The 25,000-nt window shown below is 49.8% G+C and overlaps 1 protein-coding gene across 1 annotated transcript in view; it reads right to left on the bottom strand.

Annotated features, from left to right (window-relative positions):
* LOC118382809 (nuclear receptor coactivator 2-like) overlaps positions 1–25,000 on the bottom strand; it is a 248,574-nt gene that overhangs the window by 6,909 nt on the left and 216,665 nt on the right. The window contains exons 12-19 of the mRNA XM_052484032.1: positions 24,550–24,750; positions 23,862–24,086; positions 20,789–20,894; positions 16,300–16,498; positions 9,744–9,972; positions 9,451–9,599; positions 7,347–7,424; positions 6,733–6,997 (exon numbers count right to left, since the gene is read on the bottom strand). Coding sequence (XP_052339992.1) covers positions 6,733–6,997; positions 7,347–7,424; positions 9,451–9,599; positions 9,744–9,972; positions 16,300–16,498; positions 20,789–20,894; positions 23,862–24,086; positions 24,550–24,750 — 1,452 coding nt within the window. The remainder of the gene's footprint in view (positions 1–6,732; positions 6,998–7,346; positions 7,425–9,450; positions 9,600–9,743; positions 9,973–16,299; positions 16,499–20,788; positions 20,895–23,861; positions 24,087–24,549; positions 24,751–25,000) is intronic.

A 25,000-nucleotide genomic window follows, 5' to 3' on the forward strand; every position in this document is an offset into this window, starting at 1 on the left:
GCTTCAACAAAGTGCAGAGTAAAAGGTTTCAAGAAGCAGTGCGGCTGGCGTCAGGGTCAAGGGGGGCATTGTGTCAAGAAGCAGTGCGGCTGGCGTCAGGGTCAAGAGGGGCATTGTGTCAAGAAGCAGTGCGGCTGGCGTCAGGGTCAAGGGGGCAGTGTGTCAAGAAGCAGTGCGGCTGGCATCAGGGTCAAGGGGGCAGTCTGTCAAGAATCAGTGCGGCTGGCGTCAGGGTCAAGAGGGGCAGTGTGTCAAGAAGCAGTGCGGCTGGCATCAGGGTCAAGGGGGACATTGTGTCAAGAATCAGTGCGGCTGGCGTCAGGGTCAAGGGGGCAGTGTGTCAAGAATCAGTGCGGCTGGCGTCAGGGTCAAGGGGGCAGTGTGTCAAGAAGCAGTGCGGCTGGCATCAGGGTCAAGGGGGCAGTGTGTCAAGAAGCAGTGTGGCTGGCGTCAGGGTCAAGAGGGGCAGTGTGTCAAGAATCAGTGCGGCTGGCATCAGGGTCAAGGGGGCAGTGTGTCAAGAAGCAGTGTGGCTGGCGTCAGGGTCAAGAGGGGCAGTGTGTCAAGAATCAGTGCGGCTGGCATCAGGGTCAAGGGGGCAGTGTGTCAAGAAGCAGTGCGGCTGGCGTCAGGGTCAAGGGGGCAGTGTGTCAAGAAGCAGTGCGGCTGGCATCAGGGTCAAGGGGGCAGTGTGTCAAGAAGCAGTGCGGCTGGCGTCAGGGTCAAGGGGGCAGTGTGTCAAGAAGCAGTGCGGCTGGCGTCAGGGTCAAGAGGGGCAGTGTGTCAAGAAGCAGTGCGGCTGGCATCAGGGTCAAAGGGGGCAGTGTGTCAAGAAGCAGTGCGGCTGGCGTCAGGGTCAAGGGGGCAGTGTGTCAAGAAGCAGTGTGGCTGGCGTCAGGGTCAAGGGGGCAGTGTGTCAAGAAGCAGTGCGGCTGGCGTCAGGGTCAAGGGGGGCATTGTGTCAAGAAGCAGTGCGGCTGGCGTCAGGGTCAAGAGGGGCATTGTGTCAAGAAGCAGTGCGGCTGGCGTCAGGGTCAAGAGGGGCAGTGTGTCAAGAAGCAGTGCGGCTGGCGTCAGGGTCAAGAGGGGCAGTGTGTCAAGAATCAGTACAGGTTGGCAGGGTTGTGTTTCGGAGGATGCACGGCTCTCAACCTTCGCCTCTCCCGAGTCCGTACGGGAGTTGCAGCGATGAGACAAGACTGTAACTACCAATATGGATACGACAAAATTAGGGGTAAAAAAAGTCAAAACGTCCAACAACAAAAAAGTATATTGATGATATGGGACAAAACGACCAACCCTACCACACACACCAACCCTATCACACACACCAACCCTATCACACACACCAACCCTACCACACACACCAACCCTATCACACACACCAACCCTGTCACACACACCAACCCTATCACACACACCAACCCTGTCACACACACCAACCCTGTCACACACACCAACCCTACCACACACACCAACCCTGTCACACACACCAACCCTATCACACACACCAACCCTATCACACACACCAACCCTATCACACACACCAACCCTGTCACACACACCAACCCTATCACACACACCAACCCTGTCACACACACCAACCCTATCACACACACCAACCCTGTCACACACACCAACCCTACCACACACACCAACCCTGTCACACACACCAACCCTATCACACACACCAACCCTATCACACACACCAACCCTATCACACACACCAACCCTGTCACACACACCAACCCTATCACACACACCAACCCTGTCACACACACCAACCATGCCACACACACCAACCCTACCACACACACCAACCCTATCACACACACCAACCCTATCACACACACCAACCCTATCACACACACCAACCCTATCACACACACCAACCCTGTCACACACACCAACCCTATCACACACACCAACCCTATCACACACACCAACCCTATCACACACACCAACCCTATCACACACACCAACCCTATCACACACACCAACCCTATCACACACACCAACCCTGTCACACACACCAACCCTACCACACACACCAACCCTGTCACACACACCAACCCTATCACACACACCAACCCTGTCACACACACCAACCCTATCACACACACCAACCCTATCACACACACCAACCCTATCACACACACCAACCCTATCACACACACCAACCCTGTCACACACACCAACCCTATCACACACACAACCCTGTCACACACCCAACCATGCCACACACACCAACCCTGTCACACACACCAACCCTGTCACACACACCAACCCTGCCACACACACCAACCCTACCACACACACCAACCCTATCACACACACCAACCCTATCACACACACACCAACCCTGTCACACACACCAACCCTGTCACACACACCAACCCTATCACACACACACCAACCCTATCACACACACCAACCCTGTCACACACACACCAACCCTGTCACACACACCAACCCTGTCACACACACCAACCCTGCCACACACACCAACCCTATCACACACACACCAACCCTGTCACACACACCAACCCTGTCACACACACCAACCCTGCCACACACACCAACCCTATCACACACACCAACCCTACCACACACACCAACCCTGTCACACACACCAACCCTGCCACACACACAACCCTACCACACACAACAACCCTACCACACACACCAACCCTGTCACACACACCAACCCTGTCACACACACCAACCCTATCACACACACCAACCCTATCACACACCAACCCTATCACACACACCAACCCTGTCACACACACCAACCCTGTCACACACACACCAACCCTGTCACACACACCAACCCTATCACACACACCAACCCTATCACACACACCAACCCTGTCACACACACCAACCCTGTCACACACACCAACCCTACCACACACACCAACCCTGTCACACACACCAACCCTACCACACACACCAACCCTGTCACACACACCAACCCTATCACACACACCAACCCTATCACACACACCAACCCTGCCACACACACACCAACCCTGTCACACACACCAACCCTCCCACACACACCAACCCTATCACACACACCAACCCTACCACACACACCAACCCTGTCACACACACCAACCCTATCACACACACCAACCCTATCACACACACACCAACCCTATCACACACACCAACCCTGTCACACACACCAACCCTATCACACACACCAACCCTGTCACACACCAACCCTATCACACACACCAACCATTATCACACACACCAACCCTACCACACACACCAACCCTATCACACACACCAACCCTGTCACACACACCAACCCTATCACACACACCAACCCTGCCACACACACCAACCCTGTCACACACACCAACCCTGTCACACACACCCACCCTCACACACACCAACCCTGTCACACACACCAACCCTATCACACACACCAACCCTGTCACACACACCAACCCTGTCACACACACCAACCCTACCACACACACCAACCCTGTCACACACACCAACCCTACCACACACACCAACCCTATCACACACACCAACCCTACCACACACACCAACCCTGTCACACACACACAACCCTGTCACACACACCAACCCTACCAACCCTGTCTGTCACACACACACAACCCTATCACACACACCAACCCTATCACACACACCAACCCTATCACACACACCAACCCTATCACACACACCAACCCTGTCCCTACCCTGTCACACACACCAACCCTATCACACACACCAACCCTATCACACACACCAACCCTGTCACACACACCAACCCTACCACACACACACACCCTGTCACACACACCAACCCTATCACACACACCAACCCTATCACACACACCACCCTATCACACACACCAACCCTGTCACACACACCAACCCTGTCACACACACCAACCCTATCACACACACCAACCCTACCACACACACCAACCCTACCACACCACCAACCCTGCACACACACCAACCCTACCAACCCTGCCACACACACCAACCCTACCACACACACCAACCCTGTCACACACACCAACCCTACACACACACCAACCCTGTCACACACACCAACCCTGTCACACACACCAACCCTGTCACACACAACCCTACCACACACACCAACCCTGTCACACACACCAACCCTACACACACACCAACCCTGTCACACACACCAACCCTATCACACACACCAACCCTGTCACACACACCAACCCTACCACACACACCAACCCTGTCACACACACAACCCTATCACACACACCAACCCTATCACACACACCAACCCTATCACACACACCAACCCTGCCACACACACCAACCCTATCACACACACCAACCCTGTCACACACACACCAACCCTGTCACACACACACCAACCCTATCACACACACCAACCCTATCACACACACCAACCCTATCACACACACCAACCCTGTCACACACACCAACCCTACACACACACACCAACCCTGTCACACACACCAACCCTATCACACACACCAACCCTGTCACACACACCAACCCTATCACACACACAACCCTGTCACACCACCAACCCTGTCACACACACCAACCCTGTCACACACCCAACCCTATCACACACACCAACCCTATCACACACACAACCCTACCACACACACCAACCCTATCACACACACCAACCCTGTCACACACACCAACCCTGTCACACACACACCAACCCTATCACACACACCAACCCTATCACACACACCAACCCTGTCACACACACCAACCCTATCACACACACCAACCCTATCACACACACCAACCCTATCACACACACCAACCCTATCACACACACAACCCTGTCACACACACCAACCCTGTCACACTGTCACACACACACAACCCTGTCACACACACACCAACCCTGTCACACACACACCAACCCTGTCACACCACACCAACCCTGTCACACACACACAACCCTGTCACACACACACCAACCCTGTCACACACACACACCAACCCTGTCACACACACACCAACCCTATCACACACACACCAACCCTGTCACACACACCAACCCTGTCACACACACACCCAACCCTGTCACACACACACCAACCCTATCACACACACCAACCCTGTCACACACACCAACCCTGTCACACACACACCAACCCTGTCACACACACCAACCCTGTCACACACACACCAACCCTATCACACACACCAACCCTATCACACACACCAACCCTGTCACACACACCAACCCTGTCACACACACCAACCCTATCACACACACCAACCCTATCACACACAACCCTACCACACACACCAACCCTATCACACACACACCAACCCTACCACACACACCAACCCTATCACACACACCAACCCTGTCACACACACCAACCCTGTCACACACACCAACCCTACCACATACACCAACCCTACACACACCAACCCTACCACACACACCAACCCTATCACACACACCAACCCTATCACACACACCAACCCTGTCACACACACCAACCCTATCACACACACCAACCCTATCACACACACCAACCCTATCACACACACCAACCCTATCACACACGCCAACCCTATCACACACCAACCCTATCACACACACCAACCCTATCACACACACCCTATTACACACACAACCCTGCCACACACACCAACCCTATCACACACACACCCTGTCACACACACCAACCCTATCACACACACCAACCCTATCACACACGCCAACCCTATCACACACACCAACCCTATCACACACACCAACCCTATCACACACACACATTACACACACCAACCCTACACACACCAACCCTATCACACACACACCCTATCACACACACACCCTGTCACACACGCCAACCCTATCACACACACCAACCCTATCACACACACCAACCCTATCACACACACACCCTATTACACACACCAACCCTGCCACACACACCAACCCTATCACACACACCAACCCTATCACACACACCAACCCTATCACACACACACCCTGTCACACACACCAACACGGGGGTTTGGTTAGTGGGTTATAAGGCCGTTTGGGAACTTAATATAATGTTTACATACCCTACATTATTCATCTCATATGCATACGTATATACTGTACTCTATATCATCTTCTGCATCCTTATGTAACACATGTATCACGAGCCACTTTAACTATGCCACTTTGTTTACATACTCATCTTATATGTATATACTGTACTCGATACCATCTACTGCATCTTGCCTATGCCGCTCTGTACCATCACTCACTCATATATCTTTATGTACATATTCTTTATCCCTTTACACTTGTGTCTATAAGGTAGTAGTTTTGGAATTGTTAGTTAGATTACTTGCTGGTTATTACTGCATTGTCGGAACTAGAAGCACAAGCATTTCGCTACACTCGCATTAACATCTGCTAACCATGTGTATGTGACCATTAACATCTGCTAACCATGTGTATGTGACCAATAAAATTTGATTTGATTTTGGGTTATAAGGCAGTTTGGGAACTGAAAGGCACTGAGATGCTGTATATGAGGGCTGACTACAGCCCCAAACTGTCCTGCACCCGTCATCATCATCTGGGAGAGCCATGCAGGGGGCAGAGAGAGGAGGGCAGGCTGGGAGAGAGGGGGAGGAGAAGGGGCTGGTAGAGGGGTGAGGAGGAGGAGGAGGAGGGGGTGAAGCCAGGGGCTGGGCCTGTACTGGTACCGTAGCTGGGTGGGAAGGGGAACTGCTGAGGGTTGGTGGTCTGGGGGATCCGGGGGTTACTCAGCCCTCCTGATTGGCCACTTGCAGCAGACATGTTGGCGGCGGCCATATTGGGAGGTAGGTTGAGTCCCTGGGCTCTCATCACCATGTTCCTCTGTTGTTGTTGTTGTTGTTGTTGTCTCTGGTGCTCCAGCTGGCGCTGTCTGAGGTGGTTACTGAGCAGCTCCCGTTGACGCTGGGCTAACATCTGAGCATTGATGGTCCCCTGGAGGGAGAGGGGGAGAAAGGGATTGAACCTGGTTGGGTTGTTGGACTGTAGAGGTTCATATTGATATATAATCTCAGTTACCCGGTTGGGTTGTTGGACTGTAGAGGGTTATATTGATATATAATCTCAGTTACCTGGTTGGGTTGTTGGACTGTAGAGGGTTATATTGATATATAATCTCAGTTACCTGGTTGGGTTGTTGGACTGTAGAGGTTCATATTGATATATAATCTCAGTTACCTGGTTGGGTTGTTGGACTGTAGAGGGTTATATTGATATATAATCTCAGTTACCTGGTTGGGGTGTTGGACTGTAGAGGTTCATATTGATATATAAACTCAGTTACCTGGTTGGGGTTGTTGGACTGTAAAGTTTGGTTCATATTGGACACTCCACTCATCTGGATCATCATTGGCTGGCGGTTCTGAGGAAAACAGGTTAACAGGTATGTTAATGACAAACACTTTGAAAGGACTAGCTAGCCTACTAGCCAGCTAAACAATGATGAGACATTCATTTGTATACTTCCCTGTCATTCTACTGATTAACCAACAGGGAGCCAGTGCACCAAGACCAACTTGCTATTCAACCATTATAGGCAAACATCGAGCCCACAGTGATGACCTGCCAAAACATCAAACCCACAGTGATGACCTGCCAAAACATCAAACCCACAGTGATGACCTGCCAACAACACCTGCCAACACATCAAGCCCACAGTGATGACCTGCCAAAATATCAAACCCACAGTGATGACCTGCCAAAACATCAAACCCAGAGTGATGACCTGCCAAAACATCAAACCCACAGTGATGACCTGCCAACACATCGAGCCCACAGTGATGACCTGCCAACACATCGAGCCCACAGTGATGACCTGCCAAAACATCAAGCCCACAGTGATGACCTGCCAAAACATCAAACCCACAGTGATGACCTGCCAAAACATCAAACCCACAGTGATGACCTGCCAAAACATCAAACCCACAGTGATGACCTGCCAAAATATCAAACCCACAGTGATGACCTGCCAAAACATCAAACCCACAGTGATGACCTGCCAAAACACCTGCCAAAACATCAAACCCACAGTGATGACCTGCCAAAACATCAGACCCACAGTGATGACCTGCCAACACATCAAACCCACAGTGATGACCTGCCAAAACATCGAGCCCACAGTGATGACCTGCCAAAACATCAAACCCACAGTGATGACCTGCCAAAACATCAAACCCACAGTGATGACCTGCCAAAACATCAAACCCACAGTGATGACCTGCCAAAACATCAAACCCACAGTGATGACCTGCCAAAACATCAAACCCACAGTGATGACCTGCCAAAACATCAAGCCCACAGTGATGACCTGCCAAAACATCAAACCCACAGTGATGACCTGCCAAAACATCAAACCCACAGTGATGACCTGCCAAAACATCAAACCCACAGTGATGACCTGCCAAAACATCAAACCCACAGTGATGACCTGCCAAAACATCAAACCCACAGTGATGACCTGCCAAAACATCAAACCCACAGTGATGACCTGCCAAAACATTGAGCCCACAGTGATGACCTGCTAAAACATCAAACCCACAGTGATGACCTGCCAAAACATCAAACCCACAGTGATGACCTGCCAAAACATCAAACCCACAGTGATGACCTGCCAAAACATCAAACCCACAGTGATGACCTGCCAAAACATCAAACCCACAGTGATGACCTGCCAAAACATCAAACCCACAGTGATGACCTGCCAAAACATCAAACCCACAGTGATGACCTGCCAAAACATCAAACCCACAGTGATGACCTGCCAAAACATCAAACCCACAGTGATGACCTGCCAAAACATCAAACCCACAGTGATGACCTGCCAAAACATCAAGCCCACAGTGATGACCTACCAAAATATCAAACCCACAGTGATGACCTGCCAAAACATCAAACCCACAGTGATGACCTGCCAAAACATCAAACCCACAGTGATGACCTGCCAAAATATGATCTGAGGTTATACGAACCCTAGTAGTGTCCAGTTGTAACAGTCTGTGTTCTCTACCATTCCCCAGTCTGTGTTCTCTACCATTCCCCAGTCTGTGTGTTTTGTGTGTGTGTGTTTTGTGTGTGTGTGTGTGTTTTGTGTGTGTTGTGTGTGTGTGTGTTCTGTGTGTGTTGTGTGTTCTGTGTGTGTTCTGTGTGTGTTGTGTGTGTGTGTGTGTGTGTGTGTTATATGTGTGTGTGTGTTCTGTGTGTGTTCTGTGTATGTGTGTGTTCTATGTGTGTGTGTGTGTTCTATGTGTGTGTGTGTGGGGTGTGTGTGTGTTCTGTGTGTGTGTGTTCTGTGCGTGTGTGTGTTCTGTCTGTCTGTCTGTCTGTCTGTCTGTCTGTCTGTCTGTCTGTCTGTCTGTCTGTCTGTCTGTCTGTCTGTCTGTCTGTTGTACCTGTAGCCGGTGCTGCAGCTGTAACCTCAGTGTATTAGGCTGGTTAGGAACCACCCCTTGGGGCCTCAGCCCCGGTCGTTGCTGCATCCTCATGATGGGGTATCCTGGTGTGGGGCTCATCTGGCCAGCCATAGGGTGGAAGCCTTGCCCTGTGGGTAGAAGTGTGTGGGGGGGGGGATCCATTCAGTTGAGAATCACAATTACTCTGAGCCAAGGTAACAATCATAAAAAATTCTCTCTGAAGCAACAACATAGTGATGTTCAGAATATCGATTGCCAATTCTCAGCCCTACCTGTGGGGTCCTGCATGGGTCTGCCGGACCCAGGGTCGTGGTATCCTCTCTGGGCTAGATGGGAGCCTGGTGGGGGTTCCTGCATGGGTCTGCTGGACCCAGGGTCGTGGTATCCTCTCTGGGTGAGATGGGAACCGGGTGGGGGGTCCTGCTGGCCGTACACTGGAGGCTTCTGGTCCAGCAACATGGACGGGTCTGAAGAGAACTGGTCCTGATCTACAGACTGACCCTGGAGAAAGACAGGAGATGAGAGGATACGATGTATTTAGACAGAAAATAGACAAGAGAAAATAAAGAACGGGAGCAGAGCAATGGAGGCTCCACCGAGGAGGAAGGGGAGGACCATCCTCCTCAGTGAATTTCATATATATATATATTTTTTAATGAATTTCAAAAGTTTTTAGGCACTAAATATATTCACGTCACCAAATAATTTATAACACACTGTTTTGCAATGAAGGTCTACAGTAGCCTCAACGGCACTCTGTAGGGTAGCACCATGGTGTAGCTAGAGGACAGCTAGCTTCCGTTCTCCTCTGGGTACATTGACTTCAATAGAAAACCTAGGAGGCTTGTGGTTCTCACCCCCTTCTATAGACTTACACAGTAATTATGACAACTTCCGGAGGACATCCTCCAACCTATCAGAGCTCTTGCAGCATGAACTGACATGTTGTCCACCCAATCAAAGGATCAGAGAATGAATCTAGTACTGAAAGCATAAGCATTGCAGTGCATAACATGTGGTGAGTAGTTGATTCAAAGAGAAAGACAATAGTTGAACAGTTTGAACAAATACATTTCTTCAAAAATGAAGGAGAAGCAAAAGAGAGAGAGAGAGATTGTATTTTCTTTTCACTTTCAGTTTCACTTACTTAGCTAGCAAACGCAGCTAGCTAGTTTAGCCTACTGAAACAACCTGCTCAAGCAGAGGGATGCTATGTTAGTTAGTTGGCTATAACAGAGGGATGCTATGTTAGGTAGCTGGCTATAACAGAGGGATGCTATGTTAGCTAGCTGGCTAGAACAGAGGGATGCTATGTTAGCTAGCTGGCTAGAACAGAGGGATGCTATGTTAGCTAGCTGGCTAGAACAGAGAGATGCTATGTTGGCTAGCTGGCTATAGCAGAGGGATGCTATGTTAGCTAGCTGGCTATGACTTTCCAACACAACACTGAAACTCTTATAAGTCAGGTAAGGTTTTAGGTTTTACTAATGTATAGTAACTGTGTAACTGCTTACCGACGGTACACTGTAGCATGATTTTATTATTATAAATATTGTATTTTGATTGTAGCAGGATTACTAACGCGTTAGTTCTATGTTGACTAGGACGTTACTCCAGCTAATATGGTGACAACGATGTAGACAGTATGATATGGTTTGGCTTGGACAGTTTTTTCACCTGGTCAAATACAGTTGAAGTCGGAAGCTTACATACACTTAGGTTGGAGTCATTAAAACTCGTCATTAAAACTTGTTTCTCAACCACTCCACAAATGTCTTTTTAACAAACTATGGTTTTGGCAAGTCGGTTAGAACATCCACTGTGTTCCAACAATTGTTTACAGACAGATTATTTCACTAATAATTCACTGTATCACAATTCCAGTGGGTCAAAAGTTTACATACACTAAGTTGACTGTGCCTTTAAACAGCTTGGAGAATTCCAGAAAATTATGTCATGTCTTTAGAAGCTTCTGATAGGCGAATTGAAATTATTTGAGTCAATTGGAGGTGTATCTATGGATGTACAACAAGGCCTACCTTCAAACTCAGTGCCTCTTTGCTTGACATCATGGGAGAATCAAGAACAATTGTAGACCTCAACAAGTCTGGTTCATCCTTGGGAGCAATTACCAAACGCCAGAAGGTACCACGTTCATCTGTACAAACAATAGTACGCAAGTATAAACACCATGGGACCACGCAGCTGTCATACCGCTCAGGAAGGAGACAAGTTCTGTCTCCTAGAGATGAACGAACTTTGGTGCGAAAAGTGCAAATCAATCCCAGAACAGCAAAGGTGAAGATGCTGGAGGAAACGGGTACAAAAGTATCTACAGTGGGGAGAACAAGTATTTGATACACTGCCGATTTTGCAGGTTTTCCTACTTACAAAGAATGTAGAGGTCTGTAATTTTTTTCATAGGTACACTTCAACTGTGAGAGACGGAATCTAAAACAAAAATCCAGAAAATCACATTGTATGATTAAGTAATTCATTTGCATTTTATTGCATGACATAAGTATATGATCACCAACCAACCATTAAGAATTTTGGCTCTCACAGACCTGTTAGTTTTTCTTCAAGAATCCCTCCTGTTCTCCACTCATTACCTGTATTAACTGCACCTGTTTGAACTCGTTACCTGTATAAAAGACACCTGTCCACACACTCAATCAAACAGACTCCAACCTCTCCACAATGGCCAAGACCAGAGAGCTGTGTAAGGACATCAGGGATACAATTGTAGACCTGCACATGGTTGGGATGGGCTACAGGACAATAGGCAAGCAGCTTGGTGAGAAGGCAACAACTGTTGGCGCAATTATTTGAAAATGGAAGAAGTTCAAGATGACGGTCAATCACCCTCGGTCTGGTGCTCCATGCAAGATCTCTCCTCGTGGGGCATCAATGATCATGAGGAACGTGAGGGATCAGCCCAGAACTACACCGCAGGACCTGGTCAATGACCTGAAGAGAGCTGGGACCACAGTCTCAAAGAAAACCATTAGTAACACACTACGCCGTCATGGATTAAAATCCTGCAGCGCACGCAAGGCCCCCCTGCTCAAGCCAGCGCATGTCCAGGCCCGTCTGAAGTTTGCCAATGACCATCTGGATGATCCAGAGGAGGAATGGGAGAAGGTCATGTGGTCTGATGAGACAAAAATAGACCATGTTACAGTGTAGATCATGTTACAGTGTAGATGTAACTTTAGACCGTCCCCTCGCCCATACCCGGGCGCGAACCAGGGACCCTCTGCACACATTAACAACAGTCACCCACGAAGCATCATTACCCATCACTCCACAAAAGCCGCGGCCCTTGCAGAGCAAGGGGAACCACTACTTCAAGGTCTCAGAGCAAGTGACGTCACCGATTGAAACGCTATTTAGCGCGCACCACCGCTAACTAGCTAGCCGTTTCACATCTGTTACACTCACCCCCCCTTTTGACCTCCTCCTTTTCCGCAGCAACCAGTGATCCGGGTCACGGCACCAATGTAGCAGTATAACTTTAGACCGTATAGATGGCATCATGAGGGAGGAAAAGTATGTGGATATATTGAAGCAACATCTCAAGACATCAGTCAGGAAGTTAAAAGCTTGGTCGCAAATGGGTCTTCCAAGTGAACAATGACCCCAAGCATACTTCCAAAGTTGTGGCAAAATGGCTTAAGGACAACAAAATCGAGGTATTGGGGTGGCCATCACAAAGCCCTGACCCCAATCCTATAGAACATTTGTGGGCAGAACCAAAAAAGCGTGTGTGAGCAAGGCCTACAAACCTGACTCAGTTACACCAGCTCTGTCAGGAGGAATGGGCCAAAATTCACACAACTTATTGTGGGAAGCTTGTGGAAGGCTACCCGAAATGTTTGACCCAAGTTAAATAATTTAAAGGCAATGCTACCAAATACTAATTGAGTATGTAAACTTCTGACCCACTGGGAACGTGATGAAAGAAATAAAAGCTGAAATAAATAATTCCCTCTACTATTATTCTGACATTTCACATTCTTAAAATAAAGTGGTGATCCTAACTGACCTAAGACAGGGAGTTTTTACTAGGATTACATGTTAGAAATGGTTAAAAAACAGAGTTTAAATGTATTTGGCTAAGGCGTATGTAAACTTCCGACTTCAACTGTACAGCTGGTGACAGGAGGAGAGCGCATTGATCCGAGAAGGAATACAACGTGGCTGCTATGAATGTGAACTGTGTTTACGCGTGACCAGGGGTGTATTCATTCTGCCTATTCTGTTGAATTGTCTTTTTTCTTAAACGGACGCAAACGGAACGAAACGGGGATAAACATACCTGAATTTGTCCAATAGAAACTCTCGTTTGCAACTGTTGGACTAATGATTAGACTCTAGATCAGCTAGATGCAGGCAAGAGTGTACAAGGTGGTATTGAAAGTGTCACCTAAACATTTTCTGTCGACCTGTGTACCCCTACGTTGTAAACTGCCATTCATAGTGTAGAATAATAAGGCTGTGCTCATGAAAATATATTTTGGAGTCCTCCCTCATCTTAAACGGCACTGACCTCCACATGTGCACAAATAACCAGTGGTCCTCCCCAAGTGTTCCCAAGCCGTCATTATGTAAATAAGAATTTGTTCTTAACTGACTTGTCTGGTTAAATACACATTTTATTAGATCATTATTCCTGTCTGTACAAAGTGGAATAACATATTTCAAAATACTACACGAGAGAGCATGATTTAGCTGTGGATCGTTTTACATCACAAAGTACAAAATGAATTTTGTTAGCAACACACAGCAAATAGCCTATAAAACAGCTGACTGTTGAGTTGAGGCTGTCAGTGAAAACACATCTAAAATAATCCCAGACCAAATATTCCAAAATGCATAGCGGAGAAAACACAAAACACAAATAACAAAAAAACAGATCTGTCTTTAGTTATCAAAATGTTCAACTCCCAAATTGAGTTGACAGTAGGCCTACAGCCCATCTTATTGGCCCATAGCCCTGGTGAGTGTGTACACTCAGTCTTTATCATTGGCTTAGGGCAATATAACTTCTTCCTTCAGGCTAGATGATGTCACATAACTTCTTCCTTCAGGCTAGATGATGTCACATAACTTCCTCCTTCAGGCTAGATGATGTCACATAACTTCCCCCTTCAGGCTAGATGATGTCACATAACGTCTTCCTTCAGGCTAGATGATGTCACATAACGTCTTCCTTCAGTCTAGATGATGTCACATAACTTCCTCCTTCAGGCTAGATGATGTCACATAACTTCCTCCTTCAGGCTAGATGATGTCACATAACTTCCTCCTTCAGGCTAGATGATGTCACATAACTTCCTCCTTCAGGCTAGATGATGTCACATAACTTCCTCCTTCAGGCTAGATGATGTCACATAACTTCCTCCTTCAGGCTAGATGATGTCACATAACGTCTTCCTTCAGGCTAGATGATGTCACATAACTTCCTCCTTCAGGCTAGATGATGTCACATAACTTCCTCCTTCAGGCTAGATGATGTCACATAACTTCCTCCTTCAGGCTAGATGATGTCACATAACTTCCTCCTTCAGGCTAGATGATGTCACATAACTTCCTCCTTCAGGCTAGATGATGTCACATAACTTCCTCCTTCAGGCTAGATGATGTCACATAACTTCCTCCTTCAGGCTAGATGATGTCATCTTGTAAAGTTTCTCCTTTTCACAGGCTGAGATTATATCATACGGTTAGATTCAAGACCAGGTTGTTGTTTTTTTGCCTGCAGAGTACTTTTTTTGTGGTATTGCATTAAAGATTGTGCTCGTCTGTCTACATTCATGTTGTGTCGTAGAATTGCATGAATTGTGTTTAATAAAAAAAGCATGATCTTCTCGGATCCTCTAGCCGGGGCTGAGCTCCTAATGTGTCTCTAGCCGGGGCTGAGCTCCTAATGTGTCTCTAGCCGGGGCTGAGCTCCTAATGTGTCTCTAGCCGGGGCTGAGCTCCTAATGTGTCTCTAGCCGGGGCTGAGCTCCTAATGTGTCTCTAGCCGGGGCTGAGCTCCTAATGTGTATCTAGCCGGGGCTGAGCTCCTAATGAGTCTCTAGCCGGGGCTGAGCTCCTAATGTGTCTCTAGCCGGGGCTGAGCTCCTAATGTGTCTCTAGCCGGGGCTGAGCTCCTAATGTGTCTCTAGCCGGGGCTGAGCTCCTAATGTGTCTCTAGCCGGGGCTGAGCTCCTAATGAGTCTCTAGCCGGGGCTGAGCTCCTAATGTGTCTCTAGCCGGGGCTGAGCTCCTAATGTGTCTCTAGCCGGGGCTGAGCTCCTAATGTGTCTCTAGCCGGGGCTGAGCTCCTAATGAGTCTCTAGCCGGGGCTGAGCTCCTAATGTGTCTCTAGCCGGGGCTGAGCTCCTAATGAGTCTCTAGCCGGGGCTGAGCTCCTAATGTGTCTCTAGCCGGGGCTGAGCTCCTAATGTGTCTCTAGCCGGGGCTGAGCTCCTAATGTGTCTCTAGCCGGGGCTGATGGAAAAAATAGCTTCCCCAAACTCTAAACTCTATGGGAACAGAGGAGAGACAGAGGAGAGACAGAGGAGAGACAGAGGAGAGACAGAGGAGAGACAGAGGAGAGACAGAGGAGAGACAGAGGAGAGACAGAGGAGGAGAAATAGACTGTATAGGCCTAGATGACAAAAAGAAGGACAACTCTAGTGACAGGTGAGTGTCCCCAGAGAGAAGAAGAGAAGAGAGATAGAAGAGATGGAGGAATGGACTGATCTGTCACAGAGTAGTTAAGAGAGAGGGATATTAATAGATGAAAAACATTACACAGCGATTGCTGAATCGTACCTGTCCCATCAGAGTAGGTATCCCCAGGGCTCTGTCTATCTCCTCCAGGCCATCAAAGTCCTTCAGCACTGTGTAGAGCTGTGACATGAGAGCCCCCTCGTCACTAGAACCCCCCCCACCAGGACCCCCAGTCCCCTGGCCCCCGGGCCCCGGACCCCCACACAACACCTCCTCCTCCTGCTGGGGGGCATACACAGATCTGGAGAGGAATAGAAGGTGGGGAGGAGAGGGGAGGGAGAGTAAGAGAAGGGGGGAGGGAGAGGAAGAGAAGGGGGGAGGAGGGAGGAGGGAGGGAGAGGAAGAGAAGGGGGGAGAGGGGAGGGAGGGAGAGGAAGAGAAGGGGAGGGAGAGGAAGAGAAGGGGGGGGAGAGGAAGAGAAGGGGGGGAGGGGGAGAGGGAGGGAGAGGAAGAGAAGGGGGGAGAGGAAGAGAAGGGGGGGAGAGGGGAGGGAGGGAAGGGAGGGAGAGGAAGAGAAGGGGGGAGGGAGGGGAGGGGGGAGAGGGAGAGGAAGAGAAGGGGGGAGGGAAGGGGAGGGGGAGAGGAAGAGAAGGGGGGAGAGGGGAGGGAGGGAGAGGAAGAGAAGGGGGGGGAGGGAAGGGGGGGAGAGGGAGGGAGAGGAAGAGAAGGGGGGGAGAGGGGAGGGAGGGAGAGGAAGAGAAGGGGGAGGGGGAGAGGAAGAGAAGGGGGAGGAGAGGAAGAGAAGGGGGAGGGGGGAGAGGGGAGGGGGGAGAGGAAGAGAAGGGGGGAGAGGAAGAGAAGGGGGAGAGGGGAGGAGGGAGAGGAAGAGAAGGGGGGAGAGGAAGAGAAGGGGAGGGAGAGGAAGAGAAGGGGGGGAAGAGAAGGGGAGGGAGAGGGAGAGGAGGGAGAGGAAGAGAAGGGAGGGAGAGGAAGAGAAGGGGGGAGAGGGAAGAGAAGGGGAGGGAGAGGAAGAGAAGGGGAGGGAGAGGAAGAGAAGGGGGGGGAGAGGAAGAGAAGGGGGGGAGAGGAAGAGAAGGGGGAGGGGAGAGGAAGAGAAGAAAGGGGAGAGGGAGAGGGGGAAGAGAAGGGGGGGAGAGGAAGGGGAGGGAAGGGGGGAGAGGAAGAGAAGGGGGGGGGAGAGGAAGAGAAGGGGAGGGAGAGGGGAGGGAGGGAGAGAGGAAGAGAAGGGGGGAGGGAAGAGAAGGGGAGGGAGAGGGGAGGGAGGGAGAGGAAGAGAAGGGGAGGGAGAGGGGAGGGAGGAGAGGGAAGAGAAGGGGAGGGAGAGGAAGAGAAGGGGGGAGGAAGAGAAGGGGAGGGAGAGGGGAAGGGAGGGAAGGGAGGGAGAGGAAGAGAAGGGGGGAGAGGGAGAGGAGGAAGAGGAAGAGAAGGGGGGAGGGAAGGGGGAGGGAGGGAGAGGAAGAGAAGGGGGGAGAGGGGAGGGAGGGAGAGGAAGAGAAGGGGGGAGAGGAAGAGAGGAGAGGAAGAGAAGGGGGAGGAGAGGAAGAGAAAGGGGGAGAGGGGAGGGAGAGGAAGAGAAGGGGGAGAGGAAGAGAAGGGGGAGAGGGAGGGGGGGAGAGAGGAAGAGAAGGGGGGAGAGGAAGAGAAGAAGGAGGGAGAGGAAGAGAAGGGGGGAAGAGAAGGGGAGAAGAAGGGGGGAGAGGGGAGGGAGGGAGAGGAAGAGAAGGGGAGGAGAGGAAGAGAAGGGGGGGGAGAGGAAGAGAAGGGGAGGGAGGGAAGAGAGGAAGAGAAGGGAGGGGAGAGGGGAAGAGAAGGGGGGAGAAGAGGAAGAGAAGGGGGGAGAGGAAGAGAAGGGAGGGGGAGGAAGAGAAGGGGGGAGAGGAAGAGAAGGGGGGAGAGGAAGAGAAGGGGGGAGGAAGAGAAGGGGAGGGAGAAGGAGGGAGGGAGAGGGAAGAGAAGGGGGGGAGAGGAAGAGAAGGAAGAGGAGAGGGGGGGAGGGAGGGAGAGGAAGAGAAGGAAGGGGAGGGAGAGGGAGGGGGGGAGAGGAAGAGAAGGGGAGGGAGAGGAAGAGAAGGGGGGGAGAGGAAGAGAAGGGGGGGAGAGGAAGAGAAGGGGAGGGAGAGGAAGAGAAGGGGAGGGAGAGGAAGAGGGGGGGGGGAGAGGAAGAGAAGGGGGGGGAGAGGGAGAGGAAGAGAAGGGGAGGGAGAGGAAGAGAAGGGGAGGGAGAGGAAGAGAAGGGGAGGGAGAGGAAGAGAAGGGGGGGGGGAGGAAGAGAAGGGGGGGAGAGGAAGAGAAGGGGAGGGAGAGGAAGAGAAGGGGGGAGAGGAAGAGAAGGGGGGAGAGGGAGAGGAAGAGAAGGGGAGGGAGAGGAAGAGAAGGGGAGGGAGAGGAAGAGAAGGGGAGGGAGAGGAAGAGAAGGGGAGGGAGAGGAAGAGAAGGGAAGAGGGAGAGGAAGAGAAGGGGGAGGGAGAGGAAGAGAAGGGGAGGGAGAGGAAGAGAAGGAGGGAGAGGAAGAGAAGGGGAGGGAGAGGAAGAGAAGGGGAGGGAGAGGAAGAGAAGGGGGGAGGAAGAGAAGGGGGGAGAGGAAGAGAAGGGGGGGGAGGGAAGAGAAGGGGAGGGAGAGGAAGAGAAGGGGGGAGAGGAAGAGAAGGGGGGAGGGAAGAGAGAAGGGGGGAGGAAGAGAAGGGGAGGGGGAGGGAGAGGAAGAGAAGGGGTGGGAGAGGAAAGAGAAGGGGAGGGAGAGGAAGAGAAGGGGGGAGGAAGAGAAGGGGGAGAGGGAAGAGAAGGGGGGAGAGGAAGAGAAGGGGGGAGAGGAGAGGAAGAGAAGGGGGGAGGGGGGGAGGGAAGAGAAGGGGGAGAGGAAGAGAAGGGGAGGGAGAGGAAGAGAAGGGGGGAAGAGAAGGGGGAGGGAGAGGGGGAAGAGAAGGGGAGGGAGAGGAAGAGAAGGGGGAGAGGAAGAGAAGGGGAGGGAGAGGAAGAGAAGGGGGAGGAGGAAGAGAAGGGGGGAGAGGAAGAGAAGGGGGGAGGAAGAGAAGGGGAGGGAGAGGAAGAGAAGGGGGGAGAGGGGAGGGAGGGAGAGGAAGAGAAGGGGAGGGAGGGAGAGGAAGAGAAGGGGGAGGGGAGGTAGAGGAAGAGAAGGGGGGAGAGGAAGAGAAGGGGAGGGAGGGAGGGAAGGGGAACAGAGGGGGATGGAAAGAAGGGGAGGGGGGAAGAGGGAGAGAAGGAGGGGAGGGGGAAGAGGGGGAAGAGGGAGAGAAGGAGGGGAGGGGGAAGAGGGAGAGAAGGGGGAGAGGGAGTGAAGGAGGGAGGGGGGGGAAGAGGGAGTGAAGGGGAAGGAAGAAGAGGGAGGGAAGGAGGGGAGGGGAAGAGGGAGAGAAGGAGGAAGAGGGAGAGAAGGAGGGGAGGTGGAAGAGGGAGTGAAGGGGGAGGGGGAAGAGGGAGGAAGAGAAGGGGAGGGGAGGGGGAAGAGGGAGGAAGGAGGGGAAGAGGGAGAGAAGGGGAGAGGGAGGAAGGAGGGGAGGGGGAAGAGGGAGGAAGGAGGGGAGGGGGAGAGGGAGGAAGGAGGGGAGGGGAAGAGGAGAGGGGGAAGGGGGGAGGGGGAAGAGGGGGGGAAGAGGGAGGGAAGGAGGGGAGGGGGGGGGAGAGGGAGTGAAGGAGGGGGAGGGGGAAGAGGGAGGAAGGGGAGGGGGAAGAGGGAGGAAGGAGGGGAGGGGGAAGAGGGAGTGAAGGGGGGAGGGGGAAGAGGGAGGAAGGAGGGGAGGGGGAAGAGGGGAGGAAGGGGGAGGGGGAAGAGGGAGGAAGGAGGGGAGGGGGAAGAGGGAGGAAGGGGGGAGGGGGAAGAGGGAGAGGGAGTGAAGGAGGGGAGGGGGAAGGGGGAGGGGGAAGAGGGAGTGAAGGAGGGGAGGGGGAAGAGGGAGTGAAGGAGGGGAGGGGGAAGAGGGAGTGAAGGAGGGGAAGGTTAAATTACCATAAGTTATTTTAACCACTTCTCTGTGCTGTAGTTAACTGATCCAAACCGTTTTAAAGTGGTTAGTCTGAACTATAAGAGTTGCTCCAGCGCCGACAGACAACGGTTCTGGTAAAGGAAGGATGTGACAGGTTCTGGTAAAGGAAGGATGTGACAGGTTCTGGGACAGGAAGGATGTGACAGGTTCTGGTAAAGGAAGGATGTGACAGGTTCTGGTAAAGGAAGGATGTGACAGGTTCTGGTAAAGGAAGGATGTGACAGGTTCTGGTAAAGGAAGGATGTGACAGGTTCTGGTAAAGGAAGGATGTGACAGGTTCTGGTAAAGGAAGGATGTGGCAGGTTCTGGTAAAGGAAGGATGTGACAGGTTCTGGTAAAAGAAGGATGTGACAGGTTCTGGTACAGGTTCTGGTACAGTGTGTGACAGGTTCTGGTACAGTGTGTGACAGGTTCTGGTACAGGTTCTGGTACAGTGTGTAACAGGTTCTGGTAAAGGAAGGATGTGTGACAGGTTCTGGTACGGTAGCTGCAGTAGTGATTGTAGGACAGAGGCCCGTGTAAAGTAGTCTCATGTAGTGTCCAGTAGAGTAGTACTGAGGGCTGGTTACCTGTTCTGGTTGAAGGCCTCAATAGGTATCATGCTGTCTGGCCATGGAGCCGTCTGATTGGGTGGAGCCTGTTGCTGGGAGAACTGGTGGGCCCGCATGCCCATCTCTTTAAAGAGAGAGAAATTCAAATTATATAACTTTATTAACCCCATGCCCATCTATATAGAGAGAGATTCAAATAATATAACTTTATTTACCCCATGGCTATTTATATATAGAAATTCAAATAATGTAACTTTATTAACCCCATGGCTATCTATATAGAGAGAGATTCAAATAATATAACTTTATTTACCCCATGGCTATCTATATATAGAAATTCAAATAATATAACTTTATTAACCCCATGGCTATCTATATAGAGAGAGATTCAAATAATATAACTTTATTAACCCCATGGCTTTCTATATATAGAAATTCAAATAATATAACTTTATTTACCCCATGGCTATCTATATATAGAAATTCAAATAATATAACTTTATTAACCCCATGGCTATCTATATAGAGAGAGATTCAAATAATATAACTTTATTAACCCCATGGCTTTCTATATATAGAAATTCAAATAATATAACTTTATTTACCCCATGGCTATCTATATATAGATTCAAATAATTGAACTTTATTAACCTACATGCCCATCTATATATATATAGAGAGATTCAAATTAATATAACTTTATTAACCCACATGTTCATTTCTGTTAGAGATTCAAATTAATATACACTACATGGCCAAAAGTATGTGGACACCCCTTCAAATTAGTGGATTTGGCTATTTCAGCCACACCCGTTGCTGACAGGTGTATAAAATCTAGCACACAGCCATGCAATCTCCACAGTAAAAACATTGTCAGTAGAATGACCTTAATGAAGGGCTCAGTGACTTTTCAAAGTGGCACCGTCATAGGATGCCACCTTTCCAACAAGTCAGTTCTTCAAATTTCTGCCCTACTAGAAACGCGTTCTCTGGAGTGATGAATCACGCTTCACCATCTGGCAGTCCGACGGTAGAATCTTGGTTTGGTGGATGCCAGGAGAACGCTACCTGCCCGAATGCAGAGACAACTGTAAAGTTTGGTGGAAGAGGAAAAATGGTCTGGGTCTGTTTTTCATGGTTCGGGCCCCTTAGTTCCAGTGAAGGGAAATCTTAACGTTACAGCATACAATGACATTCTAGATGATTCTGTGTTTCCAACTTTGTGGCAACAGTTTGGGGAAGGTCCTTTCCTGTTTCAGCATGACAGTGCCCCCGTGCACAGAGCGAGGTCCATACAGAAATGGTTTGTCGAGATCGGTGTGGAAGAACTTGACTGGCCTGCACAGAGCCCTGACCTCAACCCCATCAAACACCTTTGGGATGGATTGTAACGCAGACTGCGAGCCTGAAGGCCTAATCGCCCAGCATCAGTGCCCGACCTCACTAATGCTCTTGTATCTGAATGGAAGCAAGTCCCCGCAGCAATGTTCCAACATTTAGTGGAAAGCCTTCCCAGAAGAGTGGAGGAGGTTATAGCAGCAAAGGGGGAACCAACTCCATATTAATGACCATGATTTTGGAATGACATGTTCGAAAATGAGGTGTCCACATACTTTTGGCCACGTAGTGTACCATTATTAACCCCATGCCCATCTCTTTATGGACAGATTCAAATTAATATAACTTTACTAACCCTATACTCATCTCTTTAGAGAGAAATGTTCAAATGAATATAACTTTATTAACCCCATGTCCATCTCTTTATGGACAGAGATTCAAATGAAATAGACTGAGCTGCTAACCCCATGTCCATCTCTTTATGGACAGAGATTCAAATGAATATAACTTTATTAACCCCATGTCCATCTCTTTATGGACAGAGATTCAAATGAATATAACTTTATTAGAGTCCATCTCTTTATGGACAGAGATTCAAATGAATATAACTTTATTAACCCCATGTCCATCTCTTTATGGACAGAGATTCAAATGAATATAACTGGTTATTAACCCCATGTCCATCTCTTTATGGACAGAGATTCAAATGAATATAACTTTATTAACCCCATGTCCATCTCTTTATGGACAGAGATTCAAATGAATATAACTTTATTAACCCCATGCCCATCTCTTTATGGACAGAGATTCAAGTGAATATAACTTTATTAATCCCATGCCCATCTACATAGTGGTTAGAGAGAGGAGGCAGGGTCAAATAATATAACTTTATTAACCCCATGCTATCTATAGAGATTCAAATAATATAACTTGGGTATTAATCCTATGCCTATCTATATAGAGAGAGATTCAAATAATATAACTTTATTAACCCCATGCCCATCTCTTTATGGACAGATTCAAATTAATATAACTTTACTAACCCTATACTCATCTCTTTAGAGAGAAATGTTCAAATGAATATAACTTTATTAGAGAGAGACATTAAAATGTATATATAACTTTATTAACCCCATGCCCAAACCAGACTGAGCTGCTCGAGATAGGTAAGTAGCCTCGTGGTTAGAGTGTAGAGATGGCAGGTAGCCTAGTTGTTAGAGTGTAGAGGTGGCAGGGTAGCCTAGTGGTTAGAGTGTAGAGGAGGCAGGTAGCCTAGTGGTTAGAGTGTTGGACCAGTAACTGAAAGGTTGCTGGTTCGAATCCCCGAGCTGACAAGGTAAACATGTTGTTCTCCCCCTGAACAGGCAGTTAACCCACTGTTCCCCGATAGGCCGTCATTGTAAATAAGAATTTGTTCTTAACTGACTTGCCTAGTTAAATCAAGGTTAAATAAAAAAATATGACAACTGGCATTAGACAGTGTATCAGGGTGTTGTTCCTCTGACTGGCCAGCAGGTGTCAGCTTTATCCCAAACTCCCCAAAAAACTTTTATTTTTCAAAACTATTTGTGTACTTCTACATGAATATCAATAAATTGGTTTCCATTGACAACACAAATATGTTACATCAATTTGGTGGGTCCCAAAGCCCAATGATAAGAAACACTGACCTGTTAAGTGTATAGACCATGACAAATATATATTCTAGAGCAACCCTGGTATAGAACTAGAAATGATAGATATACAGTCTCACCGTTGGCCAGCGTCTGCCTGGGTGCAGGTCCTGGTAGACTGCTGGGTCTCATGAGGCCCCCGGCGCCTCCAGGGTTGGGCCCCATGCGGCTGTGCATCGTCCCCTGCTGACCTGGGGCCCCAGGAGGAGGGACCGAGGCTGAACCGCTCTGACCCGGGCCCACGGGACCCCAACCCCCCTCCTCCTGCTGGTGCTGCATGCCCTGCCGAGGACCACTCACTAGACCTGGGGGGGGGTAGACAGAGGGAGGGAGAGAGAGATCACGTGAGTGAGTAAATGTGTGGGGAGTGTCAGAGGGAAAAAGTGAGGGACAACAATATACCGCCCATCTACAAGGACAGAAGTCAACATAATTTTGTTCATATATTTGTTTGTTTCTTCTGTGAGTCGAAATGAAAGTGAGAGGAGAGGAACTGGCAGTGTGTGTCTGTGTGTGTGGGTGACTCCGACTCCCTCGACTTCCTGCACGGAAACAGGAAGTGACTCACTATGACGTGTCATCGGTCCCCACAGAGAGAGAGAGAAAGCTGACGTGTCAGACGGTAGCATAGAGAGGGGCAGCGAGTGACCAGGGAAACCTCTTACTAAATTACTCAAATGTAAATGTTTGTTGATAGCCTGAGTATTTGTAGATCAAGGAAAATACACAAAAAAAAGTGTAAGCCTTCGCTCTGACGGCTCCTCCCACCTGCGAGGTTGGCCTGGTTGGACATCATGGCGGAGTGGTTTCCCAAGATGCCTTGCTGCTGCTGTAGTGTGTAGGGGCTGGGGGTCCTCATTGGAGGATACTGGCCCTGTGGGGGCCGGACCCCTGACATGTTCATATCCAGGGATACACTCCTCAAAGGCAAACCCCTACCTGGACCCTGGCCCCCCGGACATCCGTAGTCTAGAGAGAGTGAGAGAGTGAGTGACAGTGAGAGAGAGAGTGAGTGAGTGACAGAGTGAGAGAGAGAGTGAGTGACAGTGAGAGAGAGTGAGAGAGTGAGTGAGTGACAGTGTGAGAGAGAGTGACAGTGAGAGGGTGAGAGAGAGAGAGAGAGAGAGAGACAGAGAGAGAGAGAGAGAGACAGAGAGAGAGAGCAGGTGTAGTGACACATTTGAGATAAAAAAAACATTCTAATCGGATACACGGTAAC

Source organism: Oncorhynchus keta, chromosome 28 (assembly GCF_023373465.1).
Source record: "Oncorhynchus keta strain PuntledgeMale-10-30-2019 chromosome 28, Oket_V2, whole genome shotgun sequence".
Taxonomy (NCBI): domain Eukaryota; kingdom Metazoa; phylum Chordata; class Actinopteri; order Salmoniformes; family Salmonidae; genus Oncorhynchus; species Oncorhynchus keta.